Source organism: Cervus elaphus, chromosome 11 (genome assembly GCF_910594005.1).
Source record: "Cervus elaphus chromosome 11, mCerEla1.1, whole genome shotgun sequence".
NCBI lineage: Eukaryota > Metazoa > Chordata > Mammalia > Artiodactyla > Cervidae > Cervus > Cervus elaphus.
In genome coordinates this window covers 89,149,079-89,163,821 of record NC_057825.1, presented here as the reverse complement: position 1 = coordinate 89,163,821, position 14,743 = coordinate 89,149,079, and the positions used below count along the sequence as shown (strand labels likewise).

The following is a 14,743-nucleotide window of genomic DNA, read 5'->3' as shown; positions in this document are numbered from 1 at the left end:
GCCCAGCTGTGTCTGCACTTCTGGGCTTGCTCGGAGTTCCACCTTCAGCTCCCTCCACCATGCAGAGCAGCCACTCTCCCCTGCGGCCCCTTGGCGGTAGTATGTACATACGTGCTTAGTCATGTCTGACTCTTTGCGGCCCCATGGGCTGTAGCCTGCCAGGCTCCTCTATCCATGGGATTTCCCAGGCAAGAATACCGAAGGGGGTTGCCATTTCCTTCTCCAGGCGATCCTCCCGACTCAGGGATTGACTCTGCATCTCTGGCCTCTTCTACATTGGCAGGCAGATTCTTTACCAGCTAAGCTACTGGGAAAGCCTGGGGTCCCTTGGCCAACATTCAGCAAAGGGATTTTTCCAACAACTCTTTTTGAAAGGAATTTTGACCCCAATTTTAAAGATAATGAAGCTTTCTTTACCTTTGAATAGACAGAATCTGCTTTTAAAATAAAAATTCATCTTCAGTTCATTTTCAAGAATTCCCCAACAGTTCTTAAAATCAACCAGCACCTAACGGTGCTGCAAAAACAGGGCAAAGAGCTGTGGTGGTACAGAAAACACCCTGATGTCTGTCATGTTTGTGTTTTCCAGTTTCTACCCGGATGTTTGAGGTCCTATAGATGTCATCGAGCCGGGCAGTGGAGCGGAGTGTGCAGGCTGAGTGCTGAGAAGAGGCAGCCTGGGGCAAGGCTGCTCCTGCCTCCTGGTAATCAGTCAGTAGTTTCCGGTGGTGAAGGGGAGGGGGAAGGGGTGAGACACAGTTTTTGGTTGTGAGGGGGAGGGGGAAGGGGTGAGACACAGTTTTTGGTTGGGTCCATTTCACCAGGGTGAGTTTCCAGACACTCAGGTCACTGCCATGAACTCCCCTGATCTCAATGACTCAAGAGCAACCATGTGCAACTAGAGATTATCATACTAAGTGAAGGAAGTCAGAAAAAGGCAATTACCATATGATATCACTTATACGTGGAATCTAAAATATGGCACATATGAACTTATCTACAAAACAGAAACAGACTCACTGACAAAGAGATCAGACTTGTGGTTGCCAAGGGAGTGAGGGTTGGGGGAAAAGGATGGACTGGGAACTACTGTATAGCATAGGGAACTATAGCCAATCTCCAAACCATAATGGAAAAGAATATTGAGAGAATCATGCAGATATGTCTAAAACTGAGTCACTTCGCTGTACAGTGCAGATTGGCACAACAATCATCAGCGATGCTTCAACGACAAAAAAAGAGCCATCATGGCATCAGAAGGACCTCGGAGGTCACTGGTCCCACGCCAACAGGGCAGAGCCCCTCTATAGCACCCTGTGGTTACGCTGGCTCCAAGGAGAGCGCTCACCACCTAACGAGGCAGCCCGTCCCGTCTTCTCCTTACTGAGAAGCTCCTGCTGGTGGAAATTTCACCCTCGCACCCTTAGCTAGAATCTGCCTGCCTGCAATAACCACTTGGTTTCCTGGTTCCGGCCCCCTGAGGTTCTCAGGAATCAGCTTAATCCCTCTTCCACATGGCAGTCCAGCAGATATTTGGAGAGGAGGAATGCAGAATCTGGGTCCAGAGACAGGCCTGGTTGAAACCCCAACTCCACTGTGTGATCTTCAGCAAATTAGTTAACCTCTCTGATTCAGTCTTTTTATCTGTAAAGTGGGGACAATGTCTCACAGAGTTGTCCTGGGAATGAAAATAAATCACAAGTTGAAGTTGCTTGTTTCATCACCAATTCTCTGACACCAACCAGATGTCCTACAATTCAACTCAATTCTGACACTACCCTGAGTGAAAAGGGCACATAAGAAAAAGCAAAGTCATGGACAAGACTCCGCCCACGTCAGAGGCGAGCTGCAGGTGTGGGTCTCTGACCACCTGCACTTCTGACCGACTTGACTATAAATTTGAGGGTTTTCACAACCTCCCTCTCGGTTTCTATGATCCCCTAGAATAGTTCACTGAAGTCACTGAAAGTGCTTGCAACTGCAATTGCAGTTTTATTGTAGAAGATCTAACTCAGGAATAGTCAAAAGAAAGAGCGCAGGGTCTGGGGGATGAGGGCATGGTGCAGAGCTTCCACGCCTGCTCCTTGTGGGATCTGTCACCACCCAGCCCAGAAATGTGCTCACCAGTCAGGAAGCTCCCCCAGACCTCGACGTCCAGGGTTCTTTAATAGGGGTGTGCATTGTTGCTAGGCAAAATTGATTTAGTCATTTGCCACTTGATTGAAAGCAATCTCCAGCACCTCTCCTCTCCTCCCTCTGTGGTTGGGATGGGGCTGAGTTCCAATCCCTTAATTATATGCACGATCTTTCTCAGTGGCCAGTCCCTCCCTTGAAATATCTAAGTGTCCACATGTCACCCCATTTGCATAAAAGCTCAGGCTTGGTGAAAGGGGCCCATTATGACCAACAAAACACTCCTAATGCCTTTTGGACATTTTAGAAATCCCAAGTGCCAGGAACTGGAGCCAGAGGCCCCATATACTCTTTATGATGCCACTCCTGGCCCTGTAAGCACCAGCCTTCTGTGATCTTCAGCACCCTGCTTACATGCTTTTATTGCGCTCTCCAGGTTGACACGTTCCCACTATCTGGTCAGAGTAAAAAGCATTCTCATCAGTCTTTTTCTGGTTTTTCTTTTTGTTAATGTAGCTTGAGATTGAATCAGTTTGGGGACTAAAACATATAATTACAGTTATTTGGCATGCACCTGTTTACAATTTAATCATAAGCCTCTCATTACTCACGTTCCTCATGCTACGATGATTCTAGCCCCTAAATGACACATAATAAGCGCTAATAGCACTTGCTCTGCACCAAGCACTGTTTGAACTACTTCACGTACATTAACTCACCCAGTCCACACAACAACCTAAGGAGGAGTTAGATCCGGGATCGAACCTGGGTCTCCCGCATTATGGACAGACACTTTACTGTCTGAGCCACCAGAAAATCCCTAAATAGTTGCAATCTCTGTTTAATAGCTGGGGAACTGAGGCACAGAGAGGTTAGGTAACTTGCCCAAGATCACACAGCTAAAAAAGGGCATAGCTGAGATTTAAACTTATGGTCTGGTTCCAGAGTCCTGCTTTTAACCACTAAGTTCTGCTGCCCACAGCTTTGATCACCTCCCAACATTTTGAGAAGGGAAGGAAGGAGCACAAAAGGATGCCTCTGGCTCCTGCTGTCATGGTAAGGGAGTCAGGGTTCCATTTCCTCCCCGCCCACTGGAGCACCCCGTGGTGGAGCAGCCCTGTGGGACTGGCCTCTAACAAGTGAAGGCCGGCCTAGGGGTTCCTGTCCATTGGGCCCCAAATGTCTTCATTCCTCATGCTTTGTGGGAGAGAGCTACTTCAGAGACTTCACAGATCGATTCCCGGAAAATCCAGATACTCCAAAAGGAAGGGAGAGGACCAGCCTTTTCCTGCCTGAATGAGAAGGACTTAGGCCAGGCAGGTTCAGTACCAGATGGTGCCAGTCCCAGAGAAGCTGACAGTTCAGACACATCTGGAGCTAGGGTGACTTGGTGTTACAAGGAACACAGGGATCTCCATGCCCACATCCAGAGTACCCATTGAGGGACTCCCTGTTGCTATTTTAAAAATAACATCAAAGATTTGGGGTTGTGACGGTGCCAAAGAGAAAGAAAATGGATAGGTGTGTGTATGTGGGGGCAATGCCTCTGGAAGAATTTTGGTCTGCTGCAGTTTGCCCAGAAGAATCTGGGTGGTGACCCCAAGTCTGCATGGCTCTGCTGCAGTCCCATGATGTTTGACCTTGTGCTCTCTTCTTCCCAAGTTCCAGAGATGAGGCTTGCTGGGAGCATGAAGCGGGTGAAGTGTTCTTAACTCAACCCATGTGCATGGGATTGCCTTGAAACCGCAAGGCAGTCATCAGCAGGTCATGTGTATTCTTTGCAGATGTTTCTCTTTTGGCATTTGGCTTGAGGAAGAGGCACTGGGGAGATGTGGGTAGAAGGTCTTTTGCTCCAGGAAACCTAGATCCTCCATTCTTCTGCCTTTTTCTACACGAGTCTGTTTCCCTCCCTACAGCGTCAGAGCTGGATGGGGCCCCAAGGTCCATTCTGTTCGTTCCCCCATTTAAGGATGGACAAAATGAGATCCAAAGAGGGAAATTACTTACCTGAGTCCATGAACAAGAGAATGTCAGAACTGGGGCAACACTGCAGCCTTCTTGTCTAGAGCTAATTCAGCCAGAAACATCCCTGACAAACTCAATCACTCTTTACTGAGATGAAGAATCTGGCTTTAAAATGTCACTAAGTACAATCTCAAACATTCTAGCAACCTGCCAAATATGTTTCAAAATGTCTCTTTAGAGAATGTTTGTTTCTGGCTGCCACTCCCAGGCCACTCCTTCCTCCCACCTCCATCTCATTGACATGGCTGGTAAGGATGGTGCTAACTGGGGGAGATCTGTTGAGAGCTTTCACAAGGAGCTGACTAATTAGTGACAGAATTAAGACCAGAGGTCATGGCTTTGTAGACTTGCAAAAGTGGGTTGTGGTGGCATTTGGACCACTCTTGCTGCCCAGGTCAAGAGTATGGTGGTAGATGGTATAGTTAGAGTGGCAGGAAGGGGCCTGGACAGCCATGGGAAGTGGTACATAACACTAGCGTTAGAGGCTTTGTGCCATCTTGGCATGCTTGCTAGAAATGGTAAGCTCCTGGAATGAGTTTTTTTTTTAAAGTCTCTCAGTTGTGTCAGACTCTGCAACCCCGTGGACTATACAGTCCATGGAATTCTCCAGGCCAGAGTACTGGAGTGGGTAGTTGTTCCCTTCTCCAGGGAATCTTCCTAACCCAGGGATTGAACTCAGGTCTCCCACACTGCAGGTGGATTCTTTACAAGCTGAGCCAGCAGGGAAGCCCTGGAATGAATGCCTTCTGTTAAATGCCACAACCACAAACATTTATCCGTGGTATTTCAACCATGGCTGCCCATTAGAATCACCCAGAGAACTTAAAAAAAATCCTGATAGCCAGGTCACACCCAAGATTAATAATATTAAAATCTCTGATGTCAGTATTTTTCAAAGTTCTCCAGATGATTCCAAGGTGCACCCAAGCTTGAGAACCCCAAGGGTTCGGAGCTTCAGCTGACCCTTGAAGGACCTTGTCCATCTGTCTTCCCTTGGACTTGCTATTTGCCTTCCCCAAAGAACAAGAATGCAAATAACAATAATATCAATCACCTGAGTGTTCTGGGCTGATGGGATGGACTCCCACTTACGTCTCTTGCCTGTGTGCCCCTGCCTACACTACTCGGAAGGACTGTAAGGTAGAGGAGTAAAGTGCTGACAGAAGATGGAAGAAGAAGTCACAGACTTCTCATAGACAACAAGAATATGCTATCTGGTGGTCAACAAGGCCTGTTCCATAATGAGCTGCTGACTGGAATGAAGGCCAAGGCTTGGGCTAACAGGATGAGCCTAAAGGGCAGAGCAGATCTGGTCTCGGGAGGCCAGGAGCTGCTTTGATCGAACAATGGCAGCCCCACCTCCTTCGGGAAGGGAGCCCCCAGAGGCAAAGTGAGGGAGGGGCAGATTAAGGAACCTTGTACCTTGATCTCAGGTAAAGCTCTTTTGTTGGTATCTTCCTATTTGACTTCAAAAACTAGTTATTGTTCAGTCAAGGCACTTGCCTTCTTCTGCTGAGAAGGGGCTCAGCCACTTGGGAGAAGGCTGAAGCTCTGTAAGCCCCCACACCCTCCGCATGTTGAAAGAGCAAGATAACCCAGACTTGAGGGCCTGGCAGCGCTGACACAAAGGGAGACTGGTGGCCACAGTCCCACAGCTGGGAAGCCAAGGCTGAGTAGCTTCAGCAGGACTCCAATAAGGACATTCATTCACTCACCATTTAGGCATTTTAAAAAGCCTGCTTTAGTGGAAAAAATTAGTGACTTGTCCCCAGCCCAACCTTCCAAGGATGGCCCTAGTTCTCACTCCAGGTCCAGATACCCAGGCCTCTGGGCAGCCCGGCGTATCGTGCCCTTCAATCAGTATTCCTTCTTTCACTGTTTCTCAATATTCATTTACTGGGGTTTAGAGAAACTCATTTTCCACTAATAAAAATTGAACACCTCCTTTCAATTCATAACAAGAAATGATTCTCCAATGAGACACGTTTTGCTGAAACAGATTCACCAGTAATTCTTTTCCCGAGGCGGGAGCAAAGTCAAAGTTGTGGGGGAAAAAAGCACCCACCGCTCAGCCTGTTAGAAGTTCCCCGTTCTCTTCTCAGTTTCGTGGATTTCCCACCGCATGTGTTTTAGGAGGCTTCTTAGAGGGTTTACATTTTAGATCAAGTACGAACTCGCAGTGAATAGCTTTACACTGTGTGGATAAGCATCACAAAACGTCCCTAAAGCCTTGCAGGTCGCGCTCGCACTGGGGGACCAGTCTACCCGAACCGGAGTGCGGCGCTCAAGCCCCCGGAGTCAGGCGGGGAAGGGCTGGGGAGCGGAGCCTGTGACAGACAGACCTTCACTTAGTCGGACGATGCATCAGCGCCCCCTACAGGCCGGCAGCCGCGGCGCCCTGCCTTCCAACCCGCCTCCCCGCTCACCCTCTCCTGGGAATAGCCTCATCCCACTCCCCACCACCAATCCAAGCCCTACGGCCTAGGAAGCGTGCACCCCGACTGGGAGCACCCTCCTTTCTACTCGGCAGGGATCCAGGAGTGGACTGCAAACCCGCAAAGACGATGAGTGAAGAGGCCGTCCCCGAGGCCGCCTCCCCGCCGCCCGCGCAGGGGCAGCAGTACTTCGACCGCTTCTCTGAGGACGACCCCGAGTACCTGCGCCTTCGCAACCGCGCGGCCGACCTGCGGCAGGACTTCAACCTGATGGAGCAGAAGAAGCGCGTCACCATGATCCTGCAGAGCCCGGTGAGTGGGGGTCTGATCCCCGCGGGCGGGGGAGGAGGGAGGAGGGCGGGGAGGGGTGCGGAGGACGCTGGTGCACCCGGTGAACCCGAAAGTGAAATTGCTCCTCTTCACGGAGCAGTTTTCAGCTTTGAGCAAGATGCTCCGGCTGCGTCGGTATTTGAGTCTCTCCCTAGTCGCTGGCAGATGGCAAAACCTGGCTTATGTGCAGTTTATGGCTTGTGTTTGACTCCCTGGTTGGGGAAGGTGGGTCTGAGAAGCAGGAGCCCCACTTCAGTTCCTTGTGCCCCTTCTAAGCCTCACTTTCCAGTCTTCCTCTCGCTCTTCACCAAAAACTTAATTCCGGTAAACCAGGGGCCAGCGAGAGGCGCCACGTGGGAGGTCTGGGGCTCCTTTTTCTGCACACCGCAATGAACTCTGTCCTGGCACATAAGGCTTTGACACATCAAGGCAGGAGTGAAGTGGGCCTGAAAGCCCCAGGAGGCGGGGAGTAGAGAGCAGAGGGGCAAGTCCGGGTCACCCAGCCCTGGCCAGAGTCTTGAGGTCAGTTGGCACCTGCCTGGCATGGACACAGTGCTCTTCCTCAGGTGGTGCGTTGAGAAGGATGGAGGGTGGGTCTCCTGGCCCAGTGAAGCAGGACGGTGATGCAGGCCCTCCGAGCTGGAGGAAGAGCAGTGTGGACAGAGGCAATGGGTCTCTCAGGGAATAGAGCTGGGCGGTCCTCAGGAAACAGTACATGATCCTAAGTGTTGGTAAGCCCAGGGTAGAGTGGCATCTCCAGTTACTGGCCAGGATGGGCTCTGCCCCAGTCCCTACCAAGGTATTGGAGAGCCAGGGCATGCAGTGGGCTGTGTGTGACCCGGCTGAGGGCACACAGTGAATGCTAAGGACGATGGGCCCCAGGTCTTGGTGACAGGTGACAGTGAGCTGGGGGGTCTGGAGGAGAATGCGTTGGGATGACAGAAACCCTATGTGAGACCAGAAGGGGTGGCCGTTGTGTGGTAGGAGCGGAGGCAGAGTTAGTACTAACTGAAGTTTGGGAACCAGAAGGATGGGACTATTCTCAGGCAGGAGACCGGGCCAAGAGGCAGTCTTGCTGCTTCTGTCCTTTTTTGTAGATTGCTCAACACCTAAGTGGCTCCCTATTTCCTCCTGAGTGTCACCTGGTAGGCTGGCATGCCCTATCCATGGCTTGATGGTCTGAAAAGCCAGGCTTAGAGTAGCAGGACATCAGAAGTGACCTCTGAGGTCATCAACTCCTTCTGTATAGGACCCACCACCCCCACCCCCACCCCTCATAAGGAAACGGAGGTCCAGAAGAGCCATCAGCCTGACTAATGGACAGGAAAGATGGCATACTTTTGCATTCAATTCTGCTTTTTAAAATGTCTTTTAATTACTAAAGTGAAGTCCTGCTATGTCTGATGGAGGGAGGGGTCTAGACTATCACTAAGACATCAGAAGGACCTGGATTCTGGAGTATTGTCCCCAGGGCAAAGGGAATAGGATCTATTCCCAGCATCTCCTTGCTGCTCCCCACACAGCAGTTTGGGGAGGCTCCTGAGGTCCCAGATATGTGGCTCTGATCTAGCTGACCCAGGGGCCATGGGTGGGTACTTAGAAGAGGGGCCATCAGTATCCCTCCCGCTTGAGAAACACTGGGAGGACGCCTCGGGGGCCTGCTTCAGTCTTTCAGGGAGGAGCTGGAAGGCCTCATCCAGGAGCAGATGAAGAAGGGGAACAACTCCTCCAACATCTGGGCCCTGCGGCAGATTGCGGACTTCATGGCCAGCACCTCCCACGCAGTCTTCCCAACATCTTCCATGAGTACGTGGGGAACTGGGGAGCTGCCAGGAGCAGAGGTGGAGGAAGTGGGGGGGGGGTGGGGGGAAGGCACAGTAATAAGCAGCTCGGTTGCCAGGCTACAAAGTGAGTGGTACAGCTGCCTTAGCAGACCTGGGGGATCTGGGCAGCAGGGAAAGAAGCACCTGGCTCCGCTTCTAATGCTGCTGTGATGTAAAGGCCCACGGAGAATGATCCCTCATGCCCAGAACTAGGAGGGCAGGGGGTGGTGGAGACTGAAGGGAGAACTTGGTCCTGGTTCTGCTGGGGGAGGGGGTAGTACACTGCAGAGAGGCAGGGCAACCTAGGTGTGACCCCACCACCCCCACCCCTCATAAGGGGATTAGCATAAAGAAAGAGCTTTGTAACCCAAGATGGCCTCTGCCTGAGGCCCAGGCTTGGACAGTGGAGAGTGAGAATTCAGCTCCCTGTCGCTCTAGCTTTGGGTACAGAACCTAAGAAAATCCTAGTGTCCTCCTAGCATCCAGCTCTCAGGCGGCTCTTTCCTCAGTCCCCTGGAGTCACTCCTTTGGAGATGGAGTTGGGAGGGGACGCAAGGAGGCCTTTGGAGCTGATGTCTCCACGCCCCACTGGATACGCCAACCTGACTCCATAGACAAGGGCCAAGAGCAGCCAAGGCTAGATACAAACCCATCTTCTTTGGCTGTGAAGCTCTGCCCGCAATCTTTGAGAAACAAACATTGAAAAATACTTCCCTCAATAAAATAAATACAGGATTATGGTTGAAAATAATCAAGAAAGGGAATTAAAAATCACTGAACTGTATCCTTACAACCAAGAATTTCTTATTATCAATGTTTTGGTGTGTGTCCTTCCAGCCTTTTTTTCTTAATACATGGAGACTATGCGAAAAATGCAATCACATTATACACACAAATTTATAGCCTTATCGTATCTTGACTTAATTTTTCATGTAAGAAATTTGGTTATATAACATACTTTTTGGTAGATGTATGCTATTCTATGCATGGTTGAATATGCCATAGTTTATTTTAATCTGTTTTCCATTTTTGGACTTTTAGGTCATTCCCAACTTTTTGCTATTATGAATGACAATTCAAAAAACATTCTTGTCAATAAATCTGTGATTAAATCCATGACTATTTTCTTAAGATAAATTGCTAGAAGTAGAATTGCTAGATTGAATTATATGCGTGTTTTAAAGATTATCATGCATAATGCCAAATTACCCTGGAGAAAGATGGAACGAATTTACTTTGCTACCAGAAATGCAAGAGTGCCCATTTCCTTCACCCTGATCTTGAATATTTTTGTATATATATTGGGCATGACAGAAAGAAAACCCAATATGCCCAATATGTATATGAAAATATTCAATCTTATTAGTAATCAAATAAAAGCACCCTAAAACACAAAGTGCTGTTTATCACCTATCATATCATCAGAGTGAAATATAGTAACAGACTACAGATCAATAGTAAATTGCCTGTCACACCCTTTGCCAATTTTTTACTTGCACATTCTTTTCTTGGGCTTTTCTGGTGACTCAGCAGTAAAGGATCTGCCTGCAATAGAGGAGACATAGCAGATGAGGGTTTGATCCCTGGATTGAGAAGATCCCCTGGAGGAGGAAATGGCAACCCACTCCAGTATTCTTGCCTGGACTATCCTGTGGACAGAGGAGCCTATGGCCTATAGTTCATGGTGAAGCAAAGAGTCGGACACAACTGAGCACGCATATTCTTTTTTTACAGATTTAAAAATCTTCATAAAGTAAGGCTATTTCTCTACTCCCTATCAAATACACTGCAGACTTTTTCCAGTGTCTCCTTTGCTTTTTAATTTTTTCATATTTTTGTGTTGTAGAATAATTTCCATGGAGTTGAATCTGTTATTATTTTCTTTTGTGTTGTCTGCTTTTGATTGTATGCTTAGAAACACCTTCCCTATGTTTTATCATCCAATAAAATACTTTTAATTATTCATTTGCAATTTTTCTCAGCCATCATACAAGTTGATTCTTTAAAATAACTTTAGAAGTATTTTGTCAAGTCTCTTCATTCACCTCAAAAAAATTCCTTCTGGGATTTTGAATGGGGTTGCATTAAATGAATAGATTAATTTGGTGGAGACTTTATAAATGTTCAATTTTATATTAGAATGTCAGCTCCATTGGGGAAAGGATATTTGTATGTTTCATTCACTGTTAGAGTAGTATCCTGAACTTAGAAAAGTAGCTGGCATGTAACAGGTGCTTACAAAATATCTGCATGAATGAATTTTAAATCTTTTCAGAAATGATTTGTCTTTTATTATTTAATTCTTTAATGTCCATCAGAAAAGATAGTAGCTATTTTTATGTTCAGTTCAATTCAGTTGTTGAGTTGTGTCTGACTCTTTGCAACCCCATGAACTGAGGCACACCAGGCTCCCCTGTCCATCATCAGCTCTCGGAGCTTACTTGAACTCACTTCCATGGAGTCGGTGATGCCATCCAACCATCTCGTCCTCTGTTGTCCCCTTCTCTTCCTGCCTTTAATCTTTCCCAGCATCAGGGTCTTTTCCAATGAGTCAGTTCTTCTCATCAGGTGGCCAACGTATTGGAGCTTCAGCTTCAGCATCAGTTCTTCCAGTGAATATTCAGGACTGATTTCCTTTAGGATGGACAGGTTGGGTTTCCTTGCTGTCCAAGGGACTCTCAAGAGTCTTCTCCAACACCACAGTTCAAAAGCATCAATTCTTCAGTGCTCAGCTTTCTTTATAGTCCAACTCTCACATCCATACATGACTACTGGAAAAACCATAGCTTTGACTAGATGGACCTTTGTTGGCAAAGTAATGTCTCTGCTTTTTAATATGCTGTCTAGGTTTGTCATAGCTTTTCTTCCAAGGAGCAAGCATCTTTTAATTTCATGGCTGCAGTCACCGTCTGCAGTGATTTTGGAACCCCAAAAAATAAAGTCTCTCACTGTTTCCACCTCTGCCCCATCTATTTCCCATGAAGTGATGGGACTGGGTGCCATGATCTTAGTTTCCTGAATGTTGAGCTTTAAGCCAACTTTTTCACTCTCCTCTTTCACTTTCATCAAGAGGCTCTTTAGTTCCTCTTCACTTTCTGCCATAAGAGTGGTGTCATCTGCACATCTGAGGTTATTGATATATCTCCTGGCAATCTTGATTCCAGCTTGTGCTTCATCCAGTCCAGCATTTCTCATGATGTACTCTGTATATAAGTTAAATAAGCAGGGTGACAATATACAGCCTTGACATACTCCTTTCCCAATTTTATGTAGTGCTTGCTAATTTCTTTTTTTTTAAATTTATTTATTTATTTTAATTGGAAGATAAGTACAATATTGTGGTGGTTTTTGACATACATTGACACTAATTTCTTGTTAAATTTATTCTGGAAATTTTATGTAATTTGTCATTTTAAGTGATTCTCCATTCAGATCTTTTTCTGGTTATAGCTGTCACCTAGGGAAATCACTGGAGTTATATATATATGTAACTGTGTGTGTATTTATGTATATTATGTTTATATACATTATATACATATCATTGGAGTTATATATATTATATATCATTGGAGTTTTTTTATATATATGTATATATATATAGACTAATCCCTTATTAAGCTCTTAAATTCTATATCTTCTCAATGAATTCTTTTGGGTTTTGTATATAGGAAGAGATCACATAGTCATTTTGCATTCTTCAACATTTTACCCTTTGGTTTATTTTTCCAGTTTTCTCATTGCATCCATTAGAACTCTCAGAGCAATGTTTAATAATAGGTCAGAGAGTAATCATCTTTGTCTTTTTTCTGACTTTAATAGCAATTCTTTTACCACAAGAGTTTGAGATAATTATTCTTTATCATGTTGAGGAAATATCTTTGTATTCTGGTTCAATATGGGTTTTTCTCAGAAATGGGTATTGAATTTTATAAAATGCATTTTTGGTATTTATTGATGTTTCTTTCCTTGATGTGGGTGAATTATATTAACAGATTTCTGAATATTGAACTCTTCATTCCTGAAATAAATCATTTGTGATTTTGATGCAGTCTTTAAGAATTACTCTTCTGGATTTGATTTGCTGGAATTTTATTAATTTTTACATCCGTAGTTACACATGATGAAAAGCAGTTAACTTCTGGGGCAGCCTTTGTTTAGTACTGGTATTAAGGCTATAATTTCCTAAGATGAATCAGGGTGATCCCCACCCTCTTCTTTACCCTGCCGCGGCTCAGTCACTCATTCGTGTCCGACTCTGTGAGCCCGTGGACTGTAGCCCACCAGGCCCCCCTGTCCATGGGATTCTCCAGGCAAGAATGCTGGAGTGGGTTGCCATTTCCTTCTCCACTTCTTTGCCCTAACAGAGCAAAAAAAATTAGGTAGGAAGTCTCTGCTCTTTGAAGACTTATTAATCACTTGTTAAGCTATCCAGATCTGAAATACTTGGATAACATCTTTTTTTCTGTTTCATCTAAAGTTCTTTAAAATTTTGTTTTTCTGCTTCTTGAGTAAATTTTGGTCATATTTATATAAAATAATTCATTTCACATGGCTTTAAAAACTACTAGTGTGATTTACAATATTATTTTTATCATTTAAACTTTCTGCTGTGGATATGACATCCCATTCTCATTCCTGGTGCTATGTATTTCTGCTTCCTTCTTACTGGCAAATCCAGAGACTGGTTTATTCATAGATCTTCTCACATAAGCCAGTTCTTGGATTTACATATTGATTCTTCTAATTTCCTTGTATTCTGATTCATTGATTTTGTTTTTATACTCGTCAATTCTTTTCCATATCTTTTGTTTGGTTTATTTTAGTCTTTATCTTTTTCTACAACAGAATAAAATGGATTTGACTTATTTTCATATTTAATACAATAATAAAGATATTTAAGGCTATGAATTTTTTTCTGAGTATAAATTTGATCTTGTCCCATAAATTTTGACATGTAGAATTTTCTTTATTGTTAATTTCTAGGTGGCTTGCAGTTGCTGTTTTGGCTTTATTTTTATTCTAAAATAAAATAAGTACCCTCTGGGAGTGTGCTTTCTCATTTGTTAGTGGTAGAATTTGTATTCTTTTAAAGGTTTATTGATAATGTCTAGTTTTATTGCATTACGTTTAGAAAATGTAGCCTACTTATTGTCTGTGTTGGGGATTTATTAGATTTTTTTTTGTGGCTTAATATCATATTTAAATGATACATGGATGTAGACTCTATCCCTGGGGCATAGTATTTAATTTATACCTTCATTTATCATTTTTGATTTTACAAAAAATTAATGTTGTGTTGTCTCCCACTGTATTTGATTTCTGTTCATTTCTCTGTATTTATGACTGCTTTTGCTTTGTATATCTTGATAAAATGTTTTTCAAAGCATAAATGTTTTTATAGCTATAGCTCCATTATGGATTATGCTTTTACTCCATATAAAATGACCTACAAAATGGCTTTTTTTGTTCAAAAGAGTATTATTTTCCTTGGCTTCTACTTTGATCATATTATGACCTCTGTTTATTTTTTGTTTATAGTTGGCTGGGCTACTTTTGATGGTCTCTTTATTTTTACCTGCTTTGTGTCACTTTTAGTGTTTGTTTTTGTAAATCTCCTATAGTATTGTCTTTTGGCATCTGTTGCCATAACAGAGAAATCTAAAACAGTCTATTGTTTGTTCCTTTGTTGGCAACCTTTTTTTTTTCCTAGATGCTTGTGGAATTTCCCCCTTACCCTCATATTTCAGAAATGTTGTCAGAAAGCATTTAATTGTGGGTTATTTTTCTTTTGATGGAAGGCAGTAAGTCCTTATAGTTTACACACACACACACACACACACACACGCCTTTTTTCAACTCAAAATTTTTTCTTCTATTGTATCAGTACTGACTACTTATATGCTTAGATGCCAGGGCTTCTGGTCTTTGTCCCATGTCTGTCAAATTCTTGCTCATCATTTTCACATCTCTGATCTTACACTCTACTTCTGGAAAGAA

At 44.8% G+C, this 14,743-nt stretch overlaps 1 protein-coding gene across 2 annotated transcripts in view; it reads left to right on the top strand.

Moving 5' to 3' along the window:
• ADD2 (adducin 2) overlaps window positions 1-14,743 on the top strand; it is a 115,477-nt gene that overhangs the window by 59,705 nt on the left and 41,029 nt on the right. Inside the window, exons 2-4 of one of the 2 annotated variants that reach the window (XM_043918326.1) lie at window positions 590-704; window positions 6,689-6,905; window positions 8,591-8,729. In XM_043918326.1, coding sequence (XP_043774261.1) covers window positions 6,723-6,905; window positions 8,591-8,729 — 322 coding nt within the window. In that variant the 5' untranslated portion in view covers window positions 590-704; window positions 6,689-6,722. Of the gene's footprint in view, window positions 1-589; window positions 712-6,688; window positions 6,906-8,590; window positions 8,730-14,743 lie in introns of both variants that reach the window. The other variant, XM_043918327.1, reaches the window with a different exon arrangement.